At 42.8% G+C, this 25,629-nt stretch overlaps 1 protein-coding gene across 1 annotated transcript; it reads left to right on the top strand.

Moving 5' to 3' along the window:
- The first annotated feature begins 797 nt into the window (after positions 1-797).
- EPS8L3 (EPS8 like 3) lies at positions 798-18,450 on the top strand. Its single transcript, XM_031968706.1, has 17 exons — positions 798-828; positions 1,084-1,148; positions 9,940-10,098; positions 10,341-10,523; positions 10,610-10,674; positions 11,474-11,559; positions 11,691-11,797; positions 12,062-12,173; positions 12,293-12,357; positions 12,700-12,774; positions 13,167-13,315; positions 14,581-14,692; positions 15,011-15,033; positions 16,104-16,203; positions 16,738-16,872; positions 17,307-17,380; positions 18,070-18,450. Exons 1-17 carry the CDS (start codon positions 798-800, stop codon positions 18,215-18,217), a joined length of 1,689 nt encoding a protein of 562 aa, XP_031824566.1. The 3' UTR covers positions 18,218-18,450.
- Positions 18,451-25,629: the final 7,179 nt, after the last annotated feature.

The following is a 25,629-nucleotide window of genomic DNA, read 5'->3' as shown; positions in this document are numbered from 1 at the left end:
TATTTCTTGGATCTATCAAAGGATAGGCTGAAAGGTCAAAATCTGCAATTTTTCCTAGGTTTCCAGAGCACACCACCAATATAAAGGATGGACCACGTCACTCAGAGGGATAACCAGTTCCATCAGTGAGACCTAGAATTCGTCAGGACCCCCATCCCTCCTTGCTCCCCTACAAAGTTTTATTCCCCTTCCCAATGGATTCCTTTCCCCCTTTCCCTTCCCCTTCCCTTTCCCCTTTTCTTTCTTCTTCACATTCTCCTCTTCCTCCTCCTTTTACTCCTTCTTTTTCTTCTCCTCCCTCTTTTTCTCCTCTTTGTCTTCCTCCTTTCCCTTCCTTTCCCCTTTCCCTTTCCATTCCCCTTCCCCTTCCCCTTCTCCTTCTCCTTTTTTCTCTCCTACTTCTCCTCCTTTTTTTCTTTCCTCCTCCTTCTTTTTCCTCTTCTCTTTCTCTTCTTTCTCCTCCTTCCCTCTTCCTTTCCCCTTCATCTTTCCCTTCTCCTTCTTTTCCCTCTCCTCCTTTGTCCTCTCCTCCTCCTTTTTCTTCTCTTTCTTTTCCTCCTTTTTCCCTTTCCTCTTCCCCTTCCCCTCAAGGATCTACTCCTTTCTCTTTTTTTGGAAGCCTATTCTTTTATCTCCAAGGCCCCACCTTTTGCTCCCCTCCCTCTCAGACCCATATCTCTATATATCCAGCTCCCACATCCCTCTTTTGCACTGCACCATCTCCTGTGCTCTGAACATATTTCTTTTTCTGTTGACTTTCCATGTACCCCAGGCCAGCCCTCAACAGATCCAATAGCATGGCTAGACCCAGCAACAAAACTATTTACCGTAAGTTTCTTCTTATCCATTCTTGCCTTTCTGTTCTCCCTCCTTTTCATTCTCTTCCCAATGCCCTCCTGCCGTTTTCCTCCCTACTTCCCTTTGTGCTTCCTCTCCTTGCCTTCCCTTTCACACTTTAATCCCTGCTCCTTCACCTTCATCCTCATCCTCAGTTTGTCCTGTCCTGCCAACAATCTCCTGATCTGACCTCCCCACCACTACCACTACATCCCATTCCTCCCCTCACTTTATCTTCTTTTCCAGAACAACGGAAAGAATACTCTCAGGCCATGGCTTCAGAACCTATCATCTTAAAGCAACGAGTGGAGGTAAGAATTTCTGCCGTCCCACACATAGTCTTCCCAAGTGCCTGAGAGATTCTTTTAATTCCATTTAATTAATTCATTTCAAATACATATGTATTCGCACTATGCTAGGGCTATAGGAGAGTCCAGATCTATAAGCCTTAAACAATTAAAAACTAATTAATTGCCAAGGTATAGCGCTGATTTAAGGTTTCCTAGGTGTGGAGAGGAAGGAAAGAGAGGACATTCTACAAAGGGGATCAGAAGAAGTAAGAGTGCTGATCACAGCATCATAAAGAGACCAGTATAAAGTCAGAATCCAACTTTTTTGTGTTGCAAATAAGGAAACTGAGGCTGAGAAAGGCTAAGGGATTTGTGCAGCTAGCAATGATGCTAGGAATGAGAATGACACTAAGGCAAGCATCTGACTGTTAGAACAGAAGTATAACCCATGAATTTTGGGGGGTTGGCCGTGAAAGGTGGTTAGGAGAACTGTAAGTTCTCAGAGTTGAAAGAGACCCAGAAGGCTCTTTCACCTGAACAGGAATCACCTCAATTAACATCTAGCCTCTGCATGATGTTTCTCCATCCAGTGATGGAGAAACTCTTTGTACCATCTCCCCTTTGCCTTTCTCTCTCCCCTCTGCCAGAGAGCGTATTAGTTTTTAAATAGTTTTATTTTGGGGGAAAATTATTCCTTATGTTGAGAAGAAATCTGCCTCCCTGCAACTTCTACCTGCTGTTCTTCCTTCTACTTTCTGCCTTGAAGCAGAACTACTTGATTTCTCTTCTGGATACCAGTGCTCCAAGAGTCAGAAAACCACAGCTTTTTATTTAAAAATCTAAAAATGGCCTTTGGGCCATGGTACTCTTAGTTAGATAATCACCCTCTAAGGCTTCTTCTCTTCAGATTAAGCACTTCCAATATTTCCAGTTAATCCTTATCCCAATAACTTCTTTCAAGTTGATCAATGTCCTTCTAAACTATGGGGGCCAGAACAGAACATGGTGCTCTGGATGTGTTCTGACAATGGTGGAGGACAGTGTTCTATTAATACCATTACTTCCTACTGCATTTATAATTCACCAGAACTCCTAGTTTGTTTCCACATAAAAGACTTTCTAACCACATATCTCCAATCCAGTACCTGTTGATCCTGTTTTAACTTGATTACAAAACTTTACATTTATGCCTATTAAATTTCACTGCTGTAGCATTGGTCAATTGGCATATCCTGTTATTTGGGCAATAACTATTCCATTAATCAACATAGTAAATTTACTTCTTTTCTTCAGAAGGGATGTTGGTTTTATTTGATCAAAAAGGAAATTAGTATGTCTGAAGGAAGAGGAAAAGTGCCTTTGGAGAATGAGACAGTGATGATGCTAGCGAAGGGAGCTACTTGTGAATCTGAGGAGTCGAAAAGGATTGGAGGATCTTAATTCAAGAAACAGAGTTAATTTTGGAGAAGTCGAGAAAAATCCCTTTACAGTAGCTAAGCCTGAAGGGAAAGATCAGAGAACAGATGTAGGCCCAGTGATTGACATGTTGAAATTCACAACATAAGGTCCAAGATATTTTCTGTCAAGCATTTGCTCAAGGTGAGTGAGGGGAGTGGAGGAGGAGAGAGGGATGAGAGAAAAGAAGGTGTGGGATAACCATTGTAAGAAGAAACAAAAGAAATAGGATTGGTGAGCAATAATGAGCACTAGGTTGCAGTCACCTTCCCTTGGTGTGAATCTGCAATGAGCCAAGTCCGCAGTTCTCCTCCAAGAGAGAAGCCCTGACAATGGTCTTTAAGTCAGCAATTAGAGGGCATTATGAAAGGAGAGGAGCATCTAGGTGGTGCAATGGATAGAACAGGTTGATCCTACAGTCAGGAGAATTTGAGTTCAGATTTAATCTCATAGTTTGACATTTACTAGTGGGTGATTTTGAACAAGTCACTTAAACTTGATTGCCAAGAAAGAAAAGAAAGGAACAAAGAAAAGAAAGAAAGAGAAGGGAAGGAAGGAAGGAACGAAGGAATTAAGGAATGAAGGAAGGAAGGAAGGAAGGAAGGAAGGAAGGAAGGAAAGAAGAAAGGAAGGAAGGAAGGAAAGAAAGAAAATTCAGGGGAGAAAGGAGATCTTGAATTATAATAAATTACTTAATCCTTTAAAATTTACGGAAGGAAGGAAAAAAAGGAAGAAGGGAGGGAGGGAGGGAGGAAAATAAAGGGGAGAAAGGAAATCTTGAATTATAATAAACTACATAGTCCTTTAAAAATTTATGGAAGGAAGGAAGGAAAGAAAATTCAGGGACAAAAGGAAATCTTGAGTCATAATAAATTATATAATCCTTTAAAATTTATGGACAGAAGGAAGGAATAAAAGAAGGAAGGAAGGAAGGAAGGAAGGAAGGAAGGAAGGAAGGAAGGAAGGAAGGAAGGAAGGAAGGAAGGAAAGAAAGAAAGAAAAAATACAAGGGAGAAAGGAAATCTTGAATTATAATGAATGACATAGTCCTTGACAATTTACACAGCACTTTCCTTCAATAAGTCTAAGGGATTGCATACTGCAACTGTTATGCCCATTTTACAAATGAGAGAACAGAGGCTCAGTGGGATTAATTGGCTTGCCCATACTTACACACTAGTTTTATAACTAGTATTTGAGCTGACATCTCCAAGTGGAATGTCATTCACTGCAGAGGGCAGCAGAGGCTTGACTTGCAGTTTTGGGGATAGAGATGAGGAGTGGGGGGTAGGAAAGAGAGGTTGAAGTGTTCGAAATCCATCATGACCAGGAAGAGGCTAAAGGATTGGCTGAGACAGGAGGGACCGAGTGGTGGAAGGTCATGTTTGGGGAGCTTTGGAAAGTTTGATGCGGAGTTACTAAAAAATTAGAAAGTGAGTTTCTTGAGGGAAAACAACTTTTTTGTCATTACTTAAATGTTGGGCAGTGTGAGCAATGAAATGACAGACTGCCTTGTGATGAGGATAATGGCTAAAAATAACTATATTTATGGAGTGCTTTAAAGTTTATGAAGCACTTTACAAATATTATTTCATTTTTCTCCTCCCAACAACCTTAAGAAATAAATGCTATCATTACCCCCATTTTATAGATGAGAAAATTGAGGCAGACACATATGAAGTTACTTGCTCAGGGTAACATAGCTAATAAGTGTCTGAGTCAAGATTTGAATTATGGACCTGATTCCCTGCCTGGAGTGATAGTTACTGTACCATCTAGCTGAGCTCCAAGAGGGAGACTGTGCTAGAGGGAGGCTGATATTAGCAGAGGTCCGGATGTGAGGTCAAGTTTGAAGTCATGGATAATGATCATCTGACTGGCCCTTCCTCTAGGAGATGGGGCAGCAAGAGCTGAGAGGGCCCAAAGGCCACATAAAGGGGAGAGGGCACAGAAGCAAGGGCTCTTCCATTACACTGGCTAAGAAGAAGGGTAGGGCCGATGGAGAAGGAGGATGAAGAACATGAGTCAGGTGTGAGGGTCATCTAGGAACGGGGAAATGAATCACAGGTCGTGGCCATAAACCATTGGCACAAACCGCCACGGTCAGGTAAAGGGAACATACACAGATGATATTGCCAGGTACTGGAGGCGATTCCAAGTTTAGATAAAACACCATTCCTACCCTCATTGGGAGGAACACTGGCCTGGTGCACAGAGGACCTGGGTTCAAATTCCACCCTTGATGCTTACCTCCTGTAGGCCTTCACCTCAATGGTCTTCCCTTTGCCCATCTGTAAAATGGGAGGGATTGTATTCAGTGAACTCCAAGGACCCTCCCAGCTCTTGTTTGCTATGAGTAGGAGACGTGACACACACACATCAATAATAATATCAATAGCTTTTATTTGCGTAGAACTCCATCCATAATCTATGACTTAAGAGATAAGACTTTGGGAGTTGCCTGAATCTCAGAGAAATTAAGGGATTTGCTCAGCGTCACTGAATTGTGTCAGAGGCAGAATTGGAAATCAGGTTTTTCTGACTGTGACAGTCATCACCTTGACTGTGTTGTTGCTGTTCAGTCATTTTTCAACCGTGTCCAACACACTGTGACCCCGTTTGGGGTTTTCTTGGCAAAGACACAGGAGTGGCTCATCATTTCCTTCTCCAACTTATTTTACAGATGAGGAAACTAAGGCACACAGGATTAAGTGGCTTGCCCAGGGTCCACACAGCTAGTAACTATCTGAGGCTGGATTTGAACTCAGGAAGATGATGTTTCCTGACTCTAGACCCAGGCTCTTATCTACTATGGCACCACCCCAAACCATGTCCATAATACATGTTAAGTGTATCACTGAGATACAACAGAGTGGGATGTGACTTTTTCAACAAAGGAGTCAGAGAAGGCATCATGGAGGCAATGGCATTTGATCTAGGCTTAAAGGATGGGGAAGAACCCACCTGAGGAAGGGGAAGAGGAAGGATATTCTAGACTGAGGGAACAGTGGGGACCATGACACGGGCAGGCAAGGATGGGCCATCTGAGAGTAGGGGCCCAAACTGTCCGTGCCCACAGAGGGATGTGGAAGAAGATTAGACTACCATGGTACAGTGCCATCCACTATGCAGGGCCTGGACTGTGAGGGGAAATTATTTGAAATCTACTTAGTAGGCCAGAGGGAGCTATTGAAACTGTTGGGTTTTTTATTTGTTTGCTATATTTTACTGAGGGGAAGCAAGAACAGATATGTGTGTGAGGCAGCTAGGTGATGCAAGAGACAGACAGAGATAGACAAAGACAGACAGACAAAGGCAGAGAAAGAGGAGAGAGAGAGAGAGAGAGAGAGAGAGAGAGAGAGAGAGAGAGAGAGAAATAGAAACACAGACAAAGGTAGAGAAGGAGGAAAGAGATAGACAAAGAGGTAGAGACAGAGGTAGAGGAAAGAGACAGACAGAGAAAGGGAGAGATGGAAAACAACAGAGTGACAGACAGAATAAGGTAGAGGAGGAGAGAGACAGAGACAGAGACAAAAACAGAGAGGCAAACAGAAACAGGTAGACAAAAGTAGAGGAGAGAGACAGAGACAGAGAGATAGAGATAGAAAGAGACAGACAGACAGAAATAGAAACACAAAGGTAGAGGAGGAAAGAGAGAGAGATAAAGAGGGAGAGACAGAAAAAGACAGACAAAGGTAAAAAAGGAGGAGAGAGAGACAAAGACAGAAACAGAGGCAAACAGATACAAACAGACAAAGATAAAGAAGGAGAGAGACAGATAGAGACAGAGAGAGACAGACAGATAGACAAACAGAAAGGAAGAAAGACCTTCAACAATCCAAGCAGTAAACAATGATGGCTTATGTTCGGTTGCAGTTGGAATAAAGAGGAGGAAAATAAAACAGATATTACAAGTAAAGGTGGGACCAACAGGTACCTGATTGTCTATGAATAGTGGGGAATAGGGGATAGAGATAAGCATTTATGTAGTGCCTATTGTATGCCAGGCACTGTACTAAGTGTTTTTCATAATTATGAATAGTATGCAAGAGATGAGTATAAGGCAATCCCAGGTTTTTGAAGGTGGCAGATGAAGTGAATGGCAGGGCCAATGAGTGTACCATGAGCAAAACTTTCTAGTTTATTTTGTATCTTCTCAGTGCCCAGATCGATGTTGAATGCAGAGTAGATATTTAATAAATGACTAATGAATGAATATAATAGAAGTTTGAATGATGAGAAATTGAGAGAAAGCCATTGGTTTGATGGTTTTCGTAAACAGTAGGACCAAACAGTCAGCTCACCCCTGAGCCAGGTAAGTACGGGGAAAAGGAGTTCAATAAAGCCTCCATGGAAAGGGTAGAAGTATTGTGACTCATGGAAAGGGGAAAAAGGAAAAGAAATTATTAAATACCTATTGTGTTCCAGGCACTATGTTAAGTACTTTTTTTTTTTTTTTACAAATTTTATCGTATTTGATGTTCATAACAATCCTATGAAATAGATGTTATTATTATCCTTATTTACAGATTAGGAAAATTAAGTGCCCGAGTCATTCAGTCAGTAAATGTCCAAGTTAGGATTTGAACTCTGATCTTCTTAACTCTAGGCCCAGTGTTTTATCTACCGAACCACTAAGAGCTTCTGGTTTGGACAAAGAAATAGTTAGGACTTGTCTTCAAGTATTTGCAAGATGTGGAAGAGGAAAAGGCCTTTTCTGCTTAGCTCCTGAAAGAAGAACTGAGACTAATGGGTGAAAGTTACAGGGAGACCAACTTAAACTCAATGGAAGGCATCTGGTAGCTGTATGATGGGTGGCTAGAGTGCCAGAGTGCACAGAGCACCTCACCTGGAGTCAGGAAGATTTATAGTTACTTAGCTGTATGACCCTGGGCAAGTCACTTAACCCTGCCTGCCTCAGTTTCCTCAACTGTAAAATGAGTGGAGAAGGAAATGCAAACCACTCCAGTATCTCTGCCAAGAAAAACTTAAATGGGGTCACAAAGAGTCGGTCACAACTGAAAGACATCAGCAAAGCTTTGGGGCATGTCTCATTGGGCTTAGAGTTAGGATCTGACTCTGAATCCTGACTCGAACACCTACTAACTGCACGACCCTGCACGAGCCACTTACCCTCTCTCAGCCTCAGTTTCCCCACTTATAACATGGATTTCACACTGCCAGGTCCCATTAGTGTGACTAGGGAATCCAAATGAAACAGTCATATTACCTAAATCTGTACTACATATTCCCACTGGGCTGGAATAAATGACTATATTTTACATAATTATAACTTTGCATAGGGTAAATTAAAATCCATGCCATCATTTCAGGGGACTCATTATTGTCACTAATCTGAACCTTGCTATAATAGTATCTGCCTCAGGAACTTTTTACAAGGACTAAATGAGATAACATGTAATATCCTGCTTTAAAGTCATATGCAAAATGTCTCAAAGGTCTTAATTTAGTATTAAGCTGCAAACTGCACTAAAGATCTCTGAAAGAGAATGTCTAAATGTCAGCTCTACACTAGAGTCCTCAGGATGGGGCCAGGTCACTCACTCAATTCACAAGCACTTCTTAGATTACTGCTGTGTGCTGGGCACTGGAGGACTAATAGTCAGGGATTCCTGCTCAAACTAACAATGGCTAAGGTCCCTTTCAGCCGTGAGAATCTATAATCCTGAGAAATCAAAGATGTGCTGAAGTAGGGGAGGGTCCTGACAGACACTATCTGTTCCCAGAGAGGTGGATATGGATAACAGAGGGGATAGACACATTACTATGAGAAGCATTATGGGATCCATGTTAGTTAGAGACAGGAAAGGGAAGTAGGGAAAGAAAGGAGAGAAAGAAAAAGAAAGGAGACAGAAAAGGGAGGAAGGAAGGAAGGAGGGAAGGAAGGGAGGGAGGGAGGAAGGGAAGGGAGGAGGGAAGGAAGGGAGGGAGGGAAGGAAGGAGGGAAAGAAGGAAGGGAGGAAGGGAGGAAGGGGAGGAAGGGAAGGAAGAAAGGGAGGGAGGGAAGGAAGGAGGGAAAGAAGGAAGGGAGGAAGGGAGGAAGGGGAGGAAGGGAAGGAAGAAAGGGAGGGAGGGAAGGAAGGAGGGAAAGAAGGAAGGGAGGAAGGGAGGAAGGGGAGGAAGGGAAGGAAGAAAGGGAGGGAGGGAAGGAAGGAGGGAAGGAAAGGAAGGGAGGAAGGGAGGAAGGAAGGAAGGGAGGGAGGGAGGAAGGGAGGGAGGAAGGAAGGGAGGAAGAAAGGGAGGGAGGGAGGGAGGGAGGGAGGGAGGGAAGGGAGGAAGGAAAAGGGAAAAGAAGTAGAAAGAGGGGACAGTGGAGTAGATGAGAGAGAGAGAGATGTAGAACGGACCAAGGGAAAAGACAAATTCATGAAACAGTTGAATAATCCAAGTAGAGTAATTCCAAGTTAAGGGAGAGAGTGGGAGAGGCATCCCCCAGTATAGGGCCTGAGAGAAGAAAGAAGGTGCTATGGCAGCTAGAGATGCCCTCGTGGAGAGGTTGGGATCCGAGCTGCATCCCAGGAGCTGGTAAGAGATTGTGAATCATAAATACAAGAAGAGGATTCAGAAAATGCAGGATTTCGGTCAGTATTTATGAAGAATCGGACCTATACAGGATGGGCAACATAGTCCAATGGCTAGAGAGGCTGTGACTTCAAACTTCGTTCTGACAATGTCCCCGGGAAGATGTCATTTCTTGGTGCTCAGTATAACTCTCTAAGACTGTGTTTCTAAGACCATAACCTACCCTGGCAGAGGGAGGTCCCTCACCTGGGAGTTCCTTATGCTAATGAAAGCACGGATCCAGTCCCTGTTCTCATGTGCAAGCTGCCGTGCCTGACTCTGGGGCAGGGAGAGGAAATAGCAGGTTCTGGGGCGAGCATGTTAGAGTTGAGCATAGATCGGGGAGCAACATGAGATAAGATTGTAAAAGCAGGGAGGGAGTGGTTTGTGTCCCTGAAAAACAGTGAAGGAGAATGGACTTTATCTCTTGGGCAATAGGAAAGCAAAGGAACTGCCAGCTCTTTGATCCAGTACCTGAAACCCAGAGATTCAAGATAGTCGCCGAGTTGTCCCTTTAAACAGACCATAACCTGACCCAAATCCCGAAATGTGCCTAATGCCAGCCTTCCTCAGCCCATCCCTTCTCCCCTGGAATACTTCCTAACTCCAACCTTGACCTTAACCTGGGAGGGCTGAGAAGAGGTTCTACTTGTTTGGGGATCTTGGGGACCACTTCACCAGCCCAGAGCACTTCCTACCACGTGACCAAGGGATCTGCTGAACCCCTCCCTCAAAGTTTCCCAGTTCCTGAGCACTCTCTTTTGTTAATCCTCAGCACCTGTTGACCTGTAAGCTCGGCTCAGGAACTCTCCGGGAACCTAAGGATGTAATCACGAAGCTTCAGATGATGGACGCCCAAGGTCAAGTGTGGGGCCAGGATGTAGTCCTGCAGGTCAAAGACCACTGGCTTCAGATCCTGGATATTGAGACCAGGGTGAGGGTTTCATCATATCCTTCCTCTCCTATTTTCCCAAGAGGACCGTAACCTTTCCTTCTTCCACATTCCCTCTCATGCTCATCCTCCCCTCCCAAGTCCAAGGACTTCCCCAGGGAGGTATGGCTTGGAAGGCCAGATGAATGGCCATGGGAATCCTATGTTAGAGGGAACTCCCTGGAAGAAATGTACCCTGGCTCTCAAAATGATACCTTTACTAAATCTTTCTTTTTCTCCCACAGGAAGAGATGGATTGCTACCCCTTAGAGAACATCCAATCTCTGGATGCCATATTAAATAGCTGTTCCTACAATTCAGTTCTATTAATCATGCTTCAGGAGCTGGGCCAGTCTTTGACCAATATCCTATTATTCCAGTGCTGGGAAGCTGGGGTGAGCAGCCTGAGTTGGGGGGAAGGCTGGAAAGCAATGACTGTACTAGCCTGGAGGGAATGAGAATAACTAGATTTAGGTCTAGGAGTGACATGTATTCTGATTATCCCCTTCTCCAGGCTGAGATCCTGAGGAATAACCTACAGAAGGCTATTAATGAATTGAAAGAAAGACGAGAACCAAGGTAAAACCTCCTTCTAACCCCCATGGCCCTATGAAGTTCCCAAGGATAACTGGCTCTCAGTCCCAAGGACAATGGGACTTTTCCCATCACTTCACATACTCAGAAATTAATTTGTGATATCCCAGTTGGCATCCTTGAGGCTAGAAACGAAGCTGAAGATAAGGTCAAGAAAAGGGCCAAAAATGGGTCCAAGCTGGAGGAGATAGAAATAAAATGAGAGTGAGAATGAGTAAGGGGCTGGAGGATAGGAGTCAGGTTCAGAATTGGGATGGGGATAAATGCAAGGCTGGGACAAACCAGTGGAGCAGGGAATTAGATAGAACACCAGCCCAGAGTCAAGAAGATGAATCTTTCTGAGTTCAGATATAACCTCCACACTTACTAAATGTGTGACTCTGGGTAAGTCACTTTATCCTGTCTGCCTCAGTTTCCTCATCTGTAAAATGAGAATGGAAAAAGAAATGGCAAACCACTCCAAAAAGAGAAAACTCCAAATGGCGTCCCAATTAAAACAAATGAACAATGGCAAAATTGGGAGGCAAAGGAAGGAGGATGAAGAAAGGCTCTAGAGTTGGGAAAACAATTAAAGACTAAACAACCAAAGAGATGGAAGTGGAAGCATTCAAAAGGGATGGGGTTGAAGCTAGGATGGAGATGGGCTGAAGGGAAGAGGAGACTGGAGTTACCTGAGTTGAGAAGACTGTGACAAAATGCAATTCTGAAAGCCTGAAGGCTGGGGGACAGGGGACCGTCTATCTCTGTTTCAAAGATTCAGACTCAGATTTTATCACCTTCACAGATACAGATTTGGGAGTCGCCAACTCAAAGAGCATAAGTTGGAGGCAGATCCCCAGGAGAGGTATCCCAGGAACTCCATCGAACACAGTGAGTAGAGTCTAGAGTATTCAGGGAGGTGGAATGGAGGATGGGGAGAAGCATTGATTGCAGCCCCGAGAGAATGGAGTAAGACACCCGGTTACAATGGCCACAGTCCTTTATCTTCTGAACTTCAACAGGACTCCCTGCCTCATACCAGTCTAATACCCAGAAACCACAGAGATTTGACCAGTTTTCCCCACAGAAGACACAGGATGAGATCCCCCTGGACCTGGAGGAAGACATGGTAAATATATTCAGCCTTAACCTGGGACCCTCTGACTTTGGGCACATTGTGGAGGGAAAGGAAGAAGGGTTGAAAGAAGGACTGGAGCAATAGGATATTGGTCAAAGACTACACAGGTGGGCAAGACTAGGGCTGGTTAGAGGGACAGGGTTGGAAGCTCCCATTTAAGACCAATGACATGGTATTCTGAAGGAGTGCAGCGGTCACTGGCTTATTCAAGGTCAAAGACTCAGCCTGGATGGGGGGGGGATTGTCTGAACACAGGAGGAGCTAAACAACACCCTGAGTAAAATCGAGCAGTTTGTGGAGATGACAAAGGTGGCACCGAAAAATAATACCAAGAAGAATATTTTGGGGAAGAAGAAGACCCAAAAAGGTGAGCAAAGGGTTTCTGGGAGGGACAGGAGCCACCAGAAGGACATTTAGGAATGGTGGGAGTAGGAGGAGCATGGGCACAGTACTGTGAGTGGTCAGTCAGTCCTGTCTACTTCACAGGATTTCTCTCAGAACTCAAATACATAGAGTGTTTCCAGATGATCAAGCATGCACTCAATCTAGTGGTAAGTCAACCCCTTGGAAGTGGGAAGAGGGATGGTTTATCCTGTAACTCAGTCTCCTCCAACCTCCTACTTTCCAAAACAAACCCTCTGCCCCTCCTCCTCATTTCATAAACCCTAGACTCAGCTCCTCCCCTCTATCCAAAAATCATTCTCTACCCCTGAAAATTGCCTAGAGAATCATATCTAGAAACAATGTTCCTCTCCCCCTCCCCTTCCTCTCTACTGCCTGGGAATTCAGTTAATTTAAGTAAGGGAGAGACCAAGAGCAAGCCCTCACCCCCTTTGAGGAAGCAGAGGGACCTGGTGGTGACAAAGAGAGTTGGTCTATTTATATATCCTCAGGGGAAGCTGGAGCGCCACATAGATCAGCCAAGTGCTCCTGTTTTTGTACACAACCTCTTCAAAGCTTTGACCATGGTAAGTTGAAATGACCCAAGGAAGATCATGGGGATGGAGATGGGCAGGGTACATTGAGCAGGTGAAGGGATGGAGGGTGAGAGATAGAAGGGAGTCCTATTTTCCGCTCAATAGCGTGTTTCAAAACAAAGTCATTGCCTTCAACCCCAAGGTAGTCAGGGATGTTAGGGACTGGGAGGAGTTATCAGGAGGGCAAAAGAGAAGATCCCCTGGAGTAGAAAGATACATCCCTAACATGTATGATTGTACATAAGTATCCAAACAGAGACATTTTAAAACCTCCCTATATGTACTGGATCCTGGCATGTCAAGGTCCTTCTAATACTGTCTCTTGTTCAGCTCTTCTTGGCAAGGAACCACTGTTCCCAACATACCCTCTGTTATTCCCTCAGGTGATCACCAACTGTCCCAATCCTCATTGGGCAGCTTCAGTAGATGTTCCCCAGTTAACTCCCAAGGCCATTGCCCTACTGGAATCTTGTCTGCAACCAAATGAAATGGATTTATGGAAAAGTCTGGGAGAGTTCTGGACCACTAGCACGTGAGAGAAAACTCCAGTTGGGATATTAGTCCCAGATGCCCGCCCTCATCCCTAACCCCCAAGCATGCACTTCCATGGGCATTTTACTACATTCAAAGAATCTTAGATTTGGAAGAGACCTTAGAGTTCATTGAGTCCACCTCCCTTCTAATGTAGGAAATCATTTAATGTATTCCAGCTGGCTGTATGGAAATCAGGGTTGTCCCTATACTCAAATAGGATTGTGCACAAAGTAAAATTGATGTGCAGCTAGATCTATGAGGCCATATGATACAAACAGATATCTGTTATATATAGGTTATATAGATGTAAAAAAGAACATTGGATTTGGAACTGGAGATACTACTGCTGCTTGGGGATGATGGGCAAATCTTTCCCATCTTCTTTTATCCTCAGGGTTCTTATTGGTAAAATTAAAGAGGTGGAGGGAAGACACTTTCCAATTAAAAATCATATGTGCCTGTGCTCCTTAATAGTTATGTGCACAGAAAGTTATATTATCTGTGTAGTTCCTTATAAATGTATTAATAAGGGGAAGTGGAAAAGGGAATAAGCATTTATATAGTGTATACCAGGAATTACTTTACAAATACTATCTCATTTGATCCACATAACAACCTATGGAGTAGGTGCTGTTATTATCCCCATTTTACAGTTGAGGAAACTGAGGCAAACAGAAATTAAGTTTCTTGGTCAGGGTCACACAGCTAGGAAGTATCTGAGGCTGGATTTGAACTCAAGTTTTCTATGTACTGTGCCATCTAGTTTCTTACCTAATATAACCATAAAGCTGAAAGGCAACTTGTCCAACCATGTTACAGATAAAGAAACTGAGGCTGAGAGAGGCGTAATGACTTGTTCAGAGTTACTCCAATAATAAGCAGCAGAATTAAGAATCGAATCCTGGTCCTCTCGTTCCAAGTGCAATGTTCTTTCCCAACCCGAGATTGTATCCTTTAAAATATAACTAGCTGCATGATGGTAGAAAGAGTTTTGTTTTTTTTTTTTTAAGTATCATGGTGTTGTGCAAAAGGGTTGAATTGAAAGTCAGGGCCTTGGGTTTGAATTGCTAACTGGTAACTGGAAAGGTTTTACACACTGAAAAAATTTGAACAGGTCACCTCCAATGGCCCTTTTTAAAATGATGATCCTGGGTTCCCCATAGGCTAGGAAACATTCTTGTTTCCCTTCTGCCTTCTATGAGCCCTAAGCACAATATAAAAGAGGGACTGGCTCAGATTGGTTTGTTTATTTTTCCTCCCCAGGGTTTATGGGGCAGACCAAGAGTCCACAAATCCTACACACACACCCAAATTCTACAGACAAACTGAATCTTCAGAATATCCCATGGTCAATCACCAGCACAACCCAGCCAAGGTAAGAAACAAGAGGTACTTCCTGGCTCCTGAATGTTGAGCACAGGGGACCCTTCTCCATTAGTTGCTGTCAACCTCATCCCACCCCCAGAAAAATCCATCTGAATCCAATTCTCTTCCTGAGCTCCTCCAGCTTCAGCTAAGAGAGACAATCTTGTCCCTTTCCTTTCCTCCAGACCAAATTCGAAGTGGTACTGCCAGGCAATAACGGGGCGTGTTTGTATTTGTCTGCCCCACTGTCTTGTGGGGAGAATTAACATCAATTAGAAAATTTCCCACTACCTGCTCTCATTTGGTCCCTGTTCTCTTTTCTTTACAGGACCAGGAACGCATGTCACCCAGGTTTGTCCTGTAAATCTCTAATCACCCAAGAATCTCTTTCTCTGTGTGCCTCTCTCTCTCTCTCTCTCTCTCTCTTTCTCTCTCTCTCTTTCTCTCTCTCTTTCTCTCTCATTTTCTTTCTCTCTCTCTTTCTCTCATTCTCTCTCTTTCTCTCTCTCTCTCTCTCTCTCTCTCTCTCTCTCTCTCTCTCTCTCTCTCTGTCTCACTCTGTATGTGTGTCTCTGTGTGATCTGTGTATATGTCCCTCTCTCTGTCCCTTCTCTGTCTCTATCTTCCTGTGTATCTATCTGTCTCTCTCTCTCTAAATGTCTGTCTCTCTCCAGCCAGCCAGCCAGCTAGCTATGTATTATATCTAACTACCTATTTGTCTATGTGTCTGTCTATCTGCCTGCCTCTATCTGTGCATGTATCTGTCTCTCTCTTTCTCTCCCTCTCTCCCTCTGCCCTCCTCTCTCTCCCCCTTTCTCCCCCCTCCATTCTATTTTTTCTATCTTATTTCTTACTTTCTTCCTTGCTGGCCCTGCTCCTCCCTTCCTGCATCTCTCCTTCCTTAATTAAGCCTCACTGCTCCAAGGACACTGAGTGCCATCCTCCTGGGGGAAGAGCAGACAGTGTTCTCAGAGCTAGAACAACTTGTCTCTTGCCCCCATACATCCCAACTCTTCCCCAGCTGGTGCCCCCTGCCCCCACAGCCTAACAACAGAGACATTCAGAACCTCCTCTGCCCGGCCTGCTGAGCTGTGGGCAGGGGTTGGGGGGGGGGGAGAGGCCAGGTTCCCAGCCAGAGGGCAGGCACAGAGATTTCTGGGATTTCAAACCTGGAGAGAGCTCAGACACCGCCATTGAGGCCCCCAGCCTTCAGACTGCTCCCCTTTTATGTGTAAGGGCTGGGGGAAGGAATGAGGTGGTGGAAAGTGTAACCGAAAAAGCTCCATCCCACTCCCAGGTACTGAGAAGATTCCATAGGGGACCAGATGTCACAAGTCCCATTCTTCAGAATTCCCTTCCCTTTTCCCATGGTCCTCACCCTGAAGACCCAAAAACTGTCCCTGACTCTCCTTCCCCTACAGACCCAGCCTATCCCAGAAGCCTCTACTAATGCAAGTCCAGTATGAGTTTGAAAGCAGGAATTCCAAGGAGCTGACAGTGGTCGCTGGTGAGGTGCTAGAGGTGAGGAATGAAAATTGTCAAGAGATGAAGGGGGAAGAAATGAGCATTTATTAAGTGCCAACTATGTACTAAGCACTTTACAAATATTATTCCATGTGAGCCTCATAACCTGGAGGTAGGTGCTATTATCATCCCCATTTTCTGAGGCAAATCGAAATTGTGTCTTATCTGACATCACACAGCTAGTAAAAATGTCTGAGGGCATATTTGAACTCAGATCGCCTTGATTCCAAGCCCAGAGCTCTATCCACGGAGCCACCTGCTGTCTAGGATGATAAACCTCTATTAGTAGATTGGAGAGGGATCAGAAGGGACAGGCAACCTGGAAGGAGAGGGGATTGAATCTCAAAGAACCTTTCATGATGAATGTAGGGGAGGAGATTATAGGGAAGAGAAAGGAAGAAGGTAGAGGTAAAGAGAAGAAAAATTTACTTCTACTCCTCCCATGGGGATTATTTGGGTAGCTTCTTCCCAGTCTCCAAACCAGGTAAGACAGAGACCCTGAGATGAGAATTGTGCTTTGACTTTCCATAGGTTCTGGACCAAAGCAGACAATGGTGGCTAGTGCAAAATGAAGCTGGACGAAGAGGCTACATTCCTAACAACATCCTAGAACCCCTGCCACCAGGCCTGCAAATGAACAGGGTCCACTCCAGCTCCCCAACTCGGGTAACTGCAAACTGTAACTAGGGTTTGTAGACAAGGCTTCATCCCAGAGCACTAAAATTCAGAGGGTGTCTCTTCCTTTTAGAAACTTAGTATTAAGAGCTTAGCTCTTAGAATATATAGTTAAAATAGGAAGCTTATAGAAGGCTTAAGCTTCTTCCCCCAGCACACACCACGAGGGCTCCTCCCTGACTCCCACCATCCCCAAATTTTCTCTTTCCCGCCCTGAGGCATTAATGCAAAAGTCGCTACTGTGTGTAACTGTTTGACTGCTCTCCCTCCCAAATCTCTAGCTCAAGCTCTTTAGGGAAAAAATGAAAGCTGGGTTGCATAGGAAGATGTGGGTCTAAGGCAAGGAGAATCCATGGTGATGCACTGAGGAAAAGGGGGAAATGGGGTCAGCCTCAGAACCTTCAGGTTTCTGTGTTATCTCCTAGGGTCCCATCCTACGGCCCAGCTCCAAACCTCAGGAGGTGATGGATTGGCTGCAAGCACAAAACTTCTCACCCATGTAAGTGCCAGCCCCGGGATTTGGGGGAAGAATGAGAAAGAAGGGGCCCTAAGAAGGGAGGCTCAGGGAATACCACTTCTTTCAGATACTTTGATCCACCCCCCTCATCCCCATCTCCATTCCTTCGAAAAGAATTTATGAAGTGGCTACTATATTCAGAGGGAGTTACAAATACTGGATCAAATATAGTCCCTGCCCTTGTGGGATAAGTTATTTGTAATAAAAGCACTATAGATGTTCTATGGGATATCAAAAGAGGAAGGGGAATCAGGGTAAGAAGTGGGGAAGGCTTCAGGAAAGAGGTGGTATTTGGGTTAGGATTTAAATGGATAGGAATTTAATTGCAATAAAGGAAAAGGAAGATAGCCCCCTCCGTCCAGAATTAGATCATTAGTCCAATCACCACAACTGTCTGTTGCCCCAACAGTATCTGCAAAGTCAGAACTAAGACAGAGCAAGAAGGCTTTTGTCTTAGGGCACTGAATTTAGAGGGCAGCACTTCTGTAGTTTTAAGGCAACTCAAACAACAAAGTTTAGCACCTAGTTAGGGAGAATCATTAGTGGATCACATCTCTTCCCCACTTCTCACTATGCTATCTCCCACTCCCCTAGTCTTTGCTTCCCCATTGCTTGTCCTGGAATCAGTGCAATATTTCTAATTGCTAATTATGACCTTCTCTCTCTCCTAGCACCGTTAAGAGCTTGGGAGTGCTAACAGGAAACCAGCTTTTACACATGCAACCCCGGGAGTTGCGGCTGGTATGTCCAGAGGATGCCCCCCAAATCCAGGCCCGGCTAGAAGAAATGAAGATGCTGTTAGGGGTGAGGCAGATCTGAACCCCCACTTTCTGAATTTGGGCCCCTATTGAACATTGGGGATGGTCAAGGGAAGGGGGTGAAGAGTCCAGTCACACCTGTGTGACTACAAGGGTTTGGGGGTACACTCGCTGATTCTGGCAGGAGGGCCCTTGGTGTCAGTTGCTTTGGGCATCTGAGTAGTTACTCCCAAATCCAGGGTAATTAAATCTACAATTCCTTGATCCACTGCATCCTGAACTCAATCTTCTTCCTTCCCCAGATGGGTCGTTAGTTCCACCCAGACCAGCCCAGGATAAAATTTTGTTAAATCCCTGATTTTCTCAAGCAAGGCAACAGATCGGATGCTCCTGCTAGTCCTATAGCATTGGACACCCCACTCACCCATATTTGGTACCTCATTCTAAGCTCCTTTCTAAACCCCAATTTCTATTCCAGGAATCTGCCAATCTCCATGTCCCGGTCTACCCCACTTTTTTCTGAAGTGAAATGGGTATATGGGCAATAGGTGGGGAAGGGGAAAGCAGAGACTGAAACTGAAGGTTACTAGGGTGATACCTGCGTTACCTATTTGTCCCTGTCTGGCTGGAGACATCCCCAAAACCTGAATATTTATTGTACTTCCTTCCCCTCAATAAACCAATGCTTGTGACCAAAGAGTTTTAACTAAAAACAGGAGTTTTGTTTTTCTTGCTTTCTCATTTTGGGGTAAGGATGAGGGGACAGGGAGAGAAAATAGATCTTCATTTGAAAATTAAATTGAATTATGTTTAAAAAAAGACCTTAAGAGGAATATATTGCCTCTTGAGACAACACATTTCACTTAATGAATGGTTCTAATAGTTAGGAAGTTTTTCCTGACTTCAAAGTTAAATTCAGTATTTCATGACTCTTATCCAATTGCTGCTCCCAAACACAGGAGACCCTCACTCCAAATCATGGTAGGTCTAATTTCTCTCCTACTTCTTAGGCCCATTCTCTTTCCCTTGTGCTATTTTAGTTTTCCAACGGAATGGAAAAATCTTTCTTCCTTAGAAGTGGATCAAGAAGAGCAAAAATGGCTTTAATGCAGGATATTAAAAACCATTTAAAATATTAAAAATCTATGGTCAATAAACAAAAACCACCAACTAGACAATCAAAAAAGCTCAGCATAAATCAAGATATTAAAAAAACCAGAAGTATGAACACCAAATACAGAAAATTTGCCAAGATCCTATGGAGGCCTCTTGGTTATTTTTCAATTTCATTTGTTCAAAATATAAACATGTTTTAAGCTCCTTGTAAACTAAGTTAGGGAGATAACTTTAAAATACAGAGGGCATAGTTACTACCTTCAAGGAGTTAATAATCCAAAAGAGGGATTAAAAAACTAACAAACAACAGAAACGACATCATAAGACTCACTGCATAAGGGGTTTGAGAGGAGAGAGTGCTATCAAAAATAAGTCCCCCTTGTGAACATATATGTCTAATCCAGTGATTTTTAGATCTATTTATTCAGCTCTGATCCCCAGTCTTCACACTCCCAACCGCCACAGACATAGACATACAAGTCTCATAGCTGCCCAGTGAAGGGTTTACAGAGGGATGTGAATAAGCAATGGGAAGGATGAGAAGGGACCTGTGAGGTAGAGAGAGTAAATCAATGAAATCACAGACCTAAGTATCAAAACACATAAACAGAAACTTATAAGAAATTATTACTATAATTTCACACAGTTCCTAAGATTGCACAATCAAAAATATATGTCATTTTAAAGTTGTTTTCAAGGAAATGGAGTGTTCCTAATTCTATATTTTGTTTCACGGGGTTTTGTTTTTTTTGCATAGACTTTTGCCATATAGCATTTATATTTACCTTTAATAACTGGTAGGTAGATAGCATGATATCAATCCATCTATCCACAGGCATTTCTTAGATGGAACAGCAGGTGAAGGCTGGACTTGGAGTTGGAAAGTCCTAAGTTCAAATCCAGTCTCAGACATTTACTATTTGTGTGACTCTGGGCATATCATTTAACCTCTATCAGCTTCAGTTTCCTCCTCTATAAAATGGGTATAATAATAATAATAACTCTTACTTCCAGGATTGGGAAACAGTTCCTGATCTCAAGGAATTTGTAGTCTACCAGGGAAGGTGAGATGTACATATAGGATGTCCCAAAAGTCTTAGTGCCATTTTAAGCTTTGATAAATTTGATAATTTAAGTAGATTTAGTAGCTTAAAAGACACTGACTTTTAGAATATTCTGTGTAAGTGTATAAAATTTGAGTATAATGCATATGTATTTTTAAAATCTGAGTACAACCCCTATGTGTATGTGTGTATACATATATATGTATATGTATCTCTGTGTATATTATATATACATATATATACATTTTTGTGTGTAACTCCTCTGTGTGAGATGCATACATACATGTATATAAAACCTGAGTATCTCACACAGAGTTTGTACACAAATATATGTATTTATAATATACATAGAGATAATACTCAAGTTTTATATACATGTATGTATATATGTATCTCTACAGATATTATAAATACATATATTTGTGTGTGAACTCTCTGTGTGAGATACATATATATATGTATATAAAACCTGAGTATCTCTGTGTATATTATATATTCACATATTTGTGTATAAATTCTGTGTGAGATATATACATACATAGATGTGTATAAAACCTGAGTATCTGTGTTTATTATACATAGACATTTTTGTGTGTAACTTCTCTGTGTGAGATATATACATACACATATGCACATATATTAGTACATACCCATCTAGGTGTGTATATGTATGTGTGTATGCATGTGTATGTGTATATATCACAAGGTGGTGCTGTTCAGCAAGGTTTAGAAAGGAGATTGCGTCAAAAGCCTTTGCAGAAAGTCATAACTGACTTTTTTTTACTCTTCCCTTTCTCCCTTCTTTGAGTGTTCCCACAGGGTTTGGGAAATTACAATCGAAAGAAATGAGTAAGACCTACTAGTGGTCAAAGAAAAACAGATTCTGTTTCAATTCCTCTCCTGGGAGGTTTTGGGGGTGTTTTATTTTTGTTTTACTGTTAAATAATAAATTCTGGTTTTTAAAAATGACTTGTTAAATATGCTCTCGGTTATAGAAAGATTGTCAATCATCCACCAGGGACTGGGACCCCAGCCCTAAGCTAGAAAGATTTCTTGCTAGTTGGTTGCCCAGGTTACGGCTAACAAATTTCACCACTAACAAATGTTCCCAAGGAAATAGACATGTTTGGGTTGACTATAGATGCTTGTGAAAAATAAAACCAGATTAAAATTTTTTTTTTAATTTAATAGCTGAGTAAAAGAATCACTTAGAAAAAAAGAGCAGCCTCCTCCAGCTGACCTAGGGGAAAAGGTGGGGAGGAGTTCAGTCCCTATTCTTCCCACTACAGGCATCTGAATTCAGCCAACAAGAAAGCTGCTGCCATCCATCAGGGAGTTCTACATCTCTCTTGTGACTCATGTTGACTTCCTTTCTCCCATGAGCCAGGAGAGAAGCATGTCTGCCATTGCCCTGGCTGCTGTTAAACAGCTCTCACCTGCTTTCCTTCCCTCTCTGCTAATTACTCCAGAGACTAGAGTTCTATCTACCATTACTCACCACCTCCAGCCCAGAGATGAGAAAATTGCCCTTCCACATGCCCTCCCTCTACCTCCCTCTGTTATTTTGCTTTTTCATGCACTCCATCCAAGTCCAGATAATTCCTTCAGCTTCTTCCAGACTAAAGGGGACATGGCAGGGAACCGGAAGGAGATAAGAAGAAAATTCACTATTATTTTCAAGATGTCCAAGAATCATTCAAATTATTTGCCCAAGATATTTATTTTTAGCCTGACTCTCCCCATGGAATATTACATATATAAAGGAACTACATGGTTAACAGATGAGGAAGGGCTGGAATAGTAGAAAAACAAAGAACTAGGAGTGACTTTGAGGCAAGGTATTTCATTTCTATGATCCTTATTTTCCTCATATGCAAAATGAAAGGATCAAACAGGAAACTCTTTCAAGACTCTTCTGCTTCCAGCATCCCAATGTTCGGCCCCTTTTCCCAAAGAGACCACAGTCTGGTAAGTCTGGGACCGGTTTGTTGGGCATTTGGGCTCTTTTACTTCCACTTCTGTTCGTTTTTTTAAAGTTAGAATTATAAACATTTTTGTATAAGTACGACATTCTCTTTTCATTATTTCCTTGGGCTGCATCAATCTAAGGCTCTTGTTGCTTATTGACAGATTGTCTTCTAGAAGGATTTCATTAATCTGCATAGCCACCCACGCTGCATAAAGTATACATATTTCCCCCCAGCATTGCTTATTTTATTCTTTTAATGGGTAGGAAGTGGTACCTATCATACCAGGGACACTCCATGCCCCAGGTTGTCTTGTTCCTTCTGGGTGATCTCTTCTAATACAGAAAAAAGGGAAGCTCAAAAATCCAGGATTCAGACATGGTCAGATGAGAAAGAATCTAATCTTATCAGAGCAATAACTAGCAGTGTGTCAATGGAGTTTTGCCTCAGGGTACTAACATTTAGAGAAGCACCAATATGTTTTTGGCTGTTTTATGTTATTTCATGCCTTATTAATGTAACATCTCCTCTAGGTGAGGAAGAATGACCTAAAGGGACCTGCATAAACTTATGTGATTTGGAGTAAAAAAATAAAAAAGCTCATCTCCTGGGCCAAAAATATATCTCCAAGTTTGAGAATGGGGTGGGTCTAAAAGGTGAGAGAGACAAAGATACAGAGGGAGAAAGAAAAAGAAAGACAGAGAGAGACAGAAAAATACAGAGAGGGAAGGCAAAGAGAGAGGGAGAGAGGAAGAAGGAGAGAGAGAGAGCGACTGAGAGACAGAAACAAAGAGGAGAGAGGAGAGAGGAGAGAGGGGAGAGAGAGAGAGAGAGAGAGAGAGAGAGAGAGAGAGAGAGAGAGAGAGAGAGAGAGAATACCAAGATTAAAAAATATAGTTGTATTTATGTCACTCTTCAGACATGTGGAAAAGCAGTTGGGAGACAGTAATGATCAAAAATTGGTAGCTCCCATTCATGAACCCCACATTTCTGGGGAAACTAGAAAAATGTGAGTTAAAGGAACAAACAGCAGGGTGTAAGACTGTTTTCTGGTTTGCTTGTGGTCTTTTGTTTTGTAATTGTCCATGCTTGCTCAGGTGGCTGGAGTGCTGAGATTAAAAAAAAATTTTTTTTTTAAATAAATATAGGGAATGTGGTGGAACTGGCCATCCTTACCTCCGCCTTTCTTCAGATGGGTACATTTGATACCCTCTTGTGAAAGACTCCATTTGACTACTCTAATCTGATTTCTCCTGACCTGGTCCCTGGCATTTCCTTTGTGTTCTTGTATTTGCAGCAGAAGGTAGAATGGAGCTCTGGAAGCTGCACACCAGAGAGTGATCTTTCCCAGGCAGACCTGGAGTCCCACTCCTTCCCTCCACCATTGTCAGGAAATTTTCTCTCTCTAACCAAGGACATAATCATAAGTCATTCACATATTCCATGACTCCTCTTCCAGCAGCAGCAGCAGAAATGTGACCAATCTGGACCTTGTAAGCCTGCCCTGAGACTGTAAGCCTAAACTCTGATAGCACCTTGTTACCCTGACATAGCTCTGCAGGGGAACATTGTGATGTTAGCCCTGTCTCCATATATCATCTGTGTCCTAATGGTTCCAGGGAGCAGCTGGGATTTAGCTCGGGGCTTACAGAACCCCCCACTCTCATAGCCCACCTCCCTCCACCAAAGTCACTCTGACAATGAAGCTGCCGGTGGTGAGCTTGGGAAGTCTCTAGATCTAGGAAGGAAAGAGGGACTAAGCAGGGGCCAGGTGTTAGCCTCCATTTTCCTAAATTCTAAAATGGGAGTCATGATAGCACCCAGTTTCCAAGGTTGTGAAAATCATCAAATGAGATAATATTTGTGAAGCACTTAGCATAATGCCTTGAACATGGAGGTTGTTGGTGTTATTCAGTCATTTTTCAGTCACGTCCGATTCTTTGTGACCCCATTTGGGGTTTTCTTGGCAAAGTTCTCAGAATGGTTTACCATTTCCTTCTCCAGCTCATTTTACAGATGATAAGGCAAACTTGCCCAAGGTGACACAGCTAAGTGTTTGAGGCTACATTTGAACTCACAAAAATGAGTCTTCCAGATATATCTCATCATCTTAGCTGTCCCAAATCCCCATTTTATAACTGAGGAAACTGAGGCAGACAGAAGTAAAGTAATTTTCCCAGAGGCACACAGTAAATGCCTGAGGCTGGATTTGAACTCAGATTTTCCTGACTTCAGAACCAGTGTTGTATCTAATGCACCATTTAGTGGGTCCTACTATTCTAAAATATATATGTATTCATGTGGGCTATATGCATATGTGTCCATATACTCTGATATTCTCTCCCACTTATCTTTGCCATGTACATCTTATTATCATTTCATCCAATTCTATCAAATACCCAGATGTAATTTTAACTGACAGTGTACTTAATCTATAAATTAGCTTGGGAAATATCATCCAGTGTACTGTAGTTAATCTTTATAACCATAACCAAGAGAACTCTTTCTATTTATTTAGCTCTTCCTTTATGACTTTGGTTAAAATGTTGTGGTCCTCCTTAAAGGCCCCCTGCATCTCTTGGTAGGTTAATATTCAAATATGTAATATTTTTAGTTGAATAGTAAATAAGTTATTTTTCTGGATTTACTTCCATGTAAATCCTACTCTAATGCTTTTTTCTGGGATGCAGAAGAACACAAGACCATGCTTTTTTTGGGACTGGACCTGTGATTTGATGGGTATAGAGATCTCCCAGGTGAGAACATTTCTTCCACTAACACAGATCTTTAATTTGTGGTCTAAGAATCTTGTGCTTTATAAATCTGGGACATATTTAATGACTTGTCTAATATCTCACAGACAGTAAGTGGAAGAGGTAAAATGTGAATCCACAGACAAGAGGTCTGTGAATCCAGACCTTCCTAAATCAAGAGCCAGCTCTCTGTGACCCTGGCTTCTCAAGTTCTGTGCCAGCAAAAGTCTGATGGGACCTACCAAAACTGGGATGGTTGGAAATAGAGAGAACAGCTTGTTTGTCACCCAAAGGACAGCTCATCTGGGAAGGGAAAAGCTGAAAATGAAACACTGGCCTCCAGATTATTTGGGGGGCCACAATTCACACTGTGATATGGTACTATGGTATAGAGAGATTGTTTTATCTATATTGGGGGGGAATATCCCACAGAGGTGAAATCATTTATCTTTTGAAATAGAAATATTTAAATATCTTACATACTGTATTTTGTTTCTGAACTCAAGTCATGTATCATAGAGTATCAGAATTGGGATAGACCTCAGAAGCCATTTAGTCAGCCTATACCTGGCC

Source organism: Sarcophilus harrisii, chromosome 4 (genome assembly GCF_902635505.1).
Source record: "Sarcophilus harrisii chromosome 4, mSarHar1.11, whole genome shotgun sequence".
In the NCBI taxonomy this organism is placed as follows: Eukaryota; Metazoa; Chordata; class Mammalia; order Dasyuromorphia; family Dasyuridae; genus Sarcophilus; species Sarcophilus harrisii.
The sequence above is the reverse complement of the archived record's forward strand: the minus strand, read 5'-3'. Positions and strand labels throughout refer to the sequence as shown.

What these genes read in the sequence shown, in the direction of transcription:
- EPS8L3 (XM_031968706.1), top strand. Translation starts at nt 798, where the DNA reads ATGGCTAGACCCAGCAACAAAACTATTTACC. An exon ending in TCTTCAAAGCTTTGACCATG is followed by an intron (nt 12,775 to 13,166) that starts GTAAGTTGAAAT and finishes TTATTCCCTCAG; the next exon opens with GTGATCACCAACTGTCCCAA. An exon ending in TCGCTGGTGAGGTGCTAGAG is followed by an intron (nt 16,204 to 16,737) that starts GTGAGGAATGAA and finishes GACTTTCCATAG; the next exon opens with GTTCTGGACCAAAGCAGACA.